Here is a 5,000-nt window from a genome sequence, read left to right as displayed (position 1 = left end):
TCACTAATTTTGCAACCTGTTGTAGTTCCCCATGCATAATTATTATTGACTATTTTGCAATATTACCGCTTTTACGCGTGCTATCTTATGATTTCGACGAGCAGTTAGTACATATCTATATGTTAGTTTTGAAACGCCTACTTTTCTATTTTTGTTTTTCTCACGAATTTTCTAGTGATTATAAATAGTATTTTGAAGGGTAAACGTGCTTCAATATTACAATTTCCTTAAGAATTTGCGGTTTCATGCTTTTCGATAGCTTCTACATGTTCCGTGAGGGAATTTAGGAAACTGTAGAGTGCACGTTTTTAGACAACTCCTTAGTTTTATTCACGTAAGGCATTATTATGAAATTGCGCACTCTTAAGGTATATTCAGCTATTATTGTTCAGCGATCGTAGAATCTACTAGTTGCTATAATCTATCAATGGATATCCTATCAAGCTATCTTTTGGCGTGAGTCGTCGACCGAATTCGAACCCATCACCATTACTACCACCGCTACTACTGTTCTGCTACGTTCACTACTCATCGCTACAAATCTACTTTTACTACTACTTCTAATACATCGTAAAATTATCGTCGATTCTACAAATTTTCGTTACTTTGTAACTCAAGGAAACTGAGATTTTGAACTTTGATTAAACCTGGTGTACATATCCCCTAGCACTGGAGTTTGATTTGTCTATTACCTCACACCAAGTGAGCTACCCCTGTAATTATTGAAGATCACCGGAGTATTTTGCAAACTCTAGAATCTCAGCAATTACACACTTTATCGAATCGTGTTCTTAGCCATGAGCTTATGCCGGAGACCTCGTTTATGACTGGCTGATGTGCCTGAATTGAAATCTTGAAATCGCAGGTTGAAGTCTCGCCTAGAAGATTAGCTGGAGCACTCCCTTGTTTAACGGCACGCCTGTGTTTGTCACACACACAACAGAGATCAACAGATTGGTTTGCTCCCAACTGGAACTGTTCGGATCGACTGTAGATTCTTTGATCATATTTAAAATTTTACAGTTGTTCATGCAGTACTTAAATTGTGATCAGGAACCCATGATCATGGGCGTCCGGTTGTAATTTCGTTATATTGCGGTTCTGGGGAACAAAGAGAAGGATTTGTATGAATTTCGTGATGCCTTTTTTTTCTAAAACTGAATTTTAATATATCGAAATTGTGCTATTGGATTTGAAAGAAATGGCTAAGAACTATCAAACTAGCATTCTGTGAAAAGATAAAACATTGGTGGTGTATTTTTTCTGTCTAAAGCATCTAACACATTCTTTTGACATGGCACAGAACGCCATTGTGTTCATTTTGATTAATTGCAAATGCATTTTGTATAGTTCCTCTTTGAGAAAGGCAAAGAGAATATATCGAAAAGTTACGAAATGGAACTGATCAGTCTTCTCAAATTGTCAAACTCTAGTAGTCTTGATCTCTTCGCTCTTTTACGCACAGTTATATAAACAACACTACCCGGACATATTCAAGGACATAACCTTGGATTTTACTCGTTAACATCATTAATCGTAATGTTAAAAACTATCATGAGAGTTGATACGTAGTGTGTGATACTTCATGCTTGTTTAAATTACTCCACCCGATGACGGGTTCAATTAAACTGAACTATGCATGTGAACGGAGATTATTTGTTTACAGGGTTGGAGGAATTAAGCAAAATTAATAAATGAAAGTCAAGTTTAAGAATATTTCCACCTCACCCGTTGCGACAATTCTAAATGACAAAAAACTGATAAAATGATCATTATCTCTCGTAAAAAGATCTCCACTTAAAAACAGCCTTGACTTTCTTCACACACAAACGAGTAAAGTTTGATTGTGTGAGTTTGCGTTTGGAATTAAAAGCCAAGTGTTGAGGCCACAAAAAGTAGCTTCAAATTATCAGATGATTTTCATGACTGACGAACAAGTAATTCAGTTCATATGACGTTAGTTCGTCCTATTTGATAAATCTTTGACAAGTTCCACTCCAAAGCCTTTTTACATTTATTTTATCTCAGAACCACTTTAAACCTGACTTATACACGATGCTGTTGTTCCCCAGGATGTTTACTACTGCTAGGTAAGTGTGACCTTTATGTTCGAATGACGTCACACTGTGTGACCAATACTTGTTCTCAATGTCTTGATACATTGCCATAAACTTAGATTCCGAGTGCACATACAAAACCAACCCACTCGGAAACAAACCAGTCGCGCACAGGAACGTTTGACCACACATCGTAAACGTATGCACTCTCCAAACGTCACGTGGTTTTGAAAAAGTTTGATTCACATAAACAAACTTTTCACCGTCCCACTTGTAAATCACAATTCCAGAGATTGTCGCAAATGCAAGGAATACAGTATCGTCGATTGTGAAGGACTTGAGATCCCGGACTTTGTGGCCAAAGATCTGAGGTAATTTCGGGTCGATAAATTTTTTCCCCGACCATTTCATCACGTCTGAAGAATGGGAAGAATCCGAATCGTTCCAATTTGCAAAAACAATGAATGTTTCGTTGTGTATTGTTAACACTGTACTTGTCTCCACGCGGTGTGTTCTTATTTCCTGAAACTTCTCAAACTTCTTGTCCTTCCACTTGTAGATGGATGAGTTTATACGGAAAGAACTTCCATCGTAAGAATTCGTGACTGCAAGGAACAGTTCCGAATGTATTTTAAAGAAGTTAAAACTGGTTGCTCCGGATGTTGAAATGTTCTGCCAAAGCTCGAAACTGTGTCCATTCCACTGGAAAACGGAAGAATTTAGATTGTAAATACTTCCATCGTTATGATTGGCGATAGCAATGTAATGCTTATCAGCGATCATAAAGTATTCGATGTCGTATGCTCCAGTGATGTTTATGGTCTGGTGAAGGGTAAAATTTCCAGCTGTTTCGTTTAGTTTGTAGATGAAACAATCATGATCAAGATACTTAGCGAAGGCCATAAACAAACTTCCATCAATAGTGAACACTTCAACATCCCGGGCTAACTGTGTTAGCAGGTCTTGATGTTTTGTGAAGTAATTCAATTTGCCGGTACAATCTTCAATTGATAAATAAAAGAAATGTCTCATTATTTTAAACCTCCGCACAATATTAAATAAACAGGATGATATTCCCCGTTGTCAATTTGCGCGAAGAAACTTTTTTTTTTTCAAAAATGGTTACTTTTCACTATAGGTACGATTTTAGGAAGATACTCAGGCTTTATCCACGTGTTACCTATTAATCTGTTAATGGCATCAGTGCAGGTCTTGATAATTTTTGTAAGTGAATCAATTTGCTGGTGCAACCTTGATGAATAAAAGAATATGGCTGTGTCGTTAGGGCGTTACCCATACAATATTAAAAAGCCAGGATAACATGAAAACGTTTCAGTTTTTCCCAAGTCAAGTTTGCTCTTAGAAATAAACTTTTTTAAAAAGTTTTTATTTTTAGCTTTAGCACGATTTCGAAAGTGTTTCATTCGTTTCGGGAAGAACCCAGATGTGATTTTTTTCGTTTAATTTACTGACCAGTAAATGGCGTCAGTGTCACGTACGATGAACATTATTGGCTTGCTTTAAAATGTATGAGTTTTTCGCGTTAAAGCAGTCCTGACCTGAAAGATTAGGATTTGCCGTTGACATATATTTTGCGTTAAATTGCTACCATGGCCAAAAAATCAATTCTTTTTTTTCTTTGGAATTATGTTAACTTACCACTAATTGACCCAAGTTTGGAGCCTTGATTTCAAAAGACACCTGTTAATTTTAACTGGTATTTTCTTACTTAATGGTCCACCATTACTAACTTTAAAATCTCGAGAGAGCTGGATCGAGCAGAAAATGACGTCAAATTCTCACTGGCTCAAATACTGCCCCTGTGACCAAAAATCACTTCTTAATTTTTCTTAGGATTTCAAAACTATGTTAACTAAACACTGACCAACCAAAGTTTTAAGCCTTGATTTAAATAAGACACCTGTTTTTTAAACTATAATCTTCTTATTATAATGGTCTGCCATTACTAACTTAAGTTCTGGAGAGAGCTGGATCGAGGAGAAAATGACGTCAAAGGCTCACTAGTTTAAGAATGCAATGCGTGTGTACGCCGCAGAATTAATATGCAGCATGGGAGTTTGGGCTTAAGTTTGTCAGCCTTTTGAACTCGTGTTTTGCATAAACAAGAAGCTGCATTTAAGCTAGTGAGTAAATGACGTCACTTTTCCCTAGATCCAACCTTCTGAGGTCCAATCAGTCAGTTTTGAACGTGTGTAATGGCGGACCTTTCACTCAAAGTAAACAGCCTTTGGATAAAAATTCAAAGCTCAAATTTTTCCCAGTCAGGTGTTAAGCAAACACACTTTTAAAAATTGAAAAAAAGGAAGTGATTTTTTGAACATAGTAGCACTTTAACTCCTTGTGATTTCGCTCCAAACAGGCGGCACAAGTTGCATTAAGTTTCCCGAATTGTCATTTTCCTAATGGTTGATTCCTAGTGATTCCTGAGTAGTTCAAGTCCTTTTACGGTGGGCACTAACAGCTAGTTTTGCACTTTATATCGAAATTACAATTTTGTCCGTTTGCCCCCACAGAGGACTGCAACTACCACGGACTCAGTAGGAACTTTAATACCATAGCAAAATTCGCCGTTGGCAGTTAATTGTCCAGGGGCCGAGCTCATGAGAGGAATGGGTCTATTTAACAAATAGATTCCATGTTGCCGTGCGTCTGTTCAGTAATAGATCACAGACGACAGCCGAGTGTCACTGATGTTCTCACCACATTTGGACGCCATTTGTGATCTATCAGTAAATATACGCACGGCAAAAGATATCATTTTTACCACAATTGCTTGTAATCTCGCAATCGGATTGGCTAATTGGCCGTTGTCGATAAGAGTCTAGACAACGCTGCTCGCGTCATGCGCGCGTCAATTTGTCACGCTATGTAATAGCCAATCAGGAACCCTCATTTTGGGAAATAAACCAATCGTATTGCGAG

The 5,000-nt window shown here is 37.5% G+C and overlaps 1 protein-coding gene across 3 annotated transcripts in view; it reads right to left on the bottom strand.

Annotated features, from left to right (window-relative positions):
• Positions 1-5,000, bottom strand: part of LOC138036023 (thrombospondin-type laminin G domain and EAR repeat-containing protein-like) — a 9,674-nt gene that overhangs the window by 767 nt on the left and 3,907 nt on the right. For 2 of the 3 annotated variants that reach the window (XM_068882396.1, XM_068882397.1), the window contains exon 4: positions 1-3,058. This exon is cut by the window's left edge and continues 767 nt beyond it. In XM_068882396.1, coding sequence (XP_068738497.1) covers positions 2,025-2,960 — 936 coding nt within the window. In that variant the 5' untranslated portion in view covers positions 2,961-3,058 and the 3' untranslated portion in view covers positions 1-2,024. The remainder of the gene's footprint in view (positions 3,059-5,000) is intronic. The other variant, XM_068882395.1, reaches the window with a different exon arrangement.

This window comes from Montipora capricornis, unplaced genomic scaffold, assembly GCF_036669925.1.
Source record: "Montipora capricornis isolate CH-2021 unplaced genomic scaffold, ASM3666992v2 scaffold_451, whole genome shotgun sequence".
Lineage (NCBI taxonomy): Eukaryota > Metazoa > Cnidaria > Anthozoa > Scleractinia > Acroporidae > Montipora > Montipora capricornis.
The sequence above is the reverse complement of the archived record's forward strand: the minus strand, read 5'-3'. Positions and strand labels throughout refer to the sequence as shown.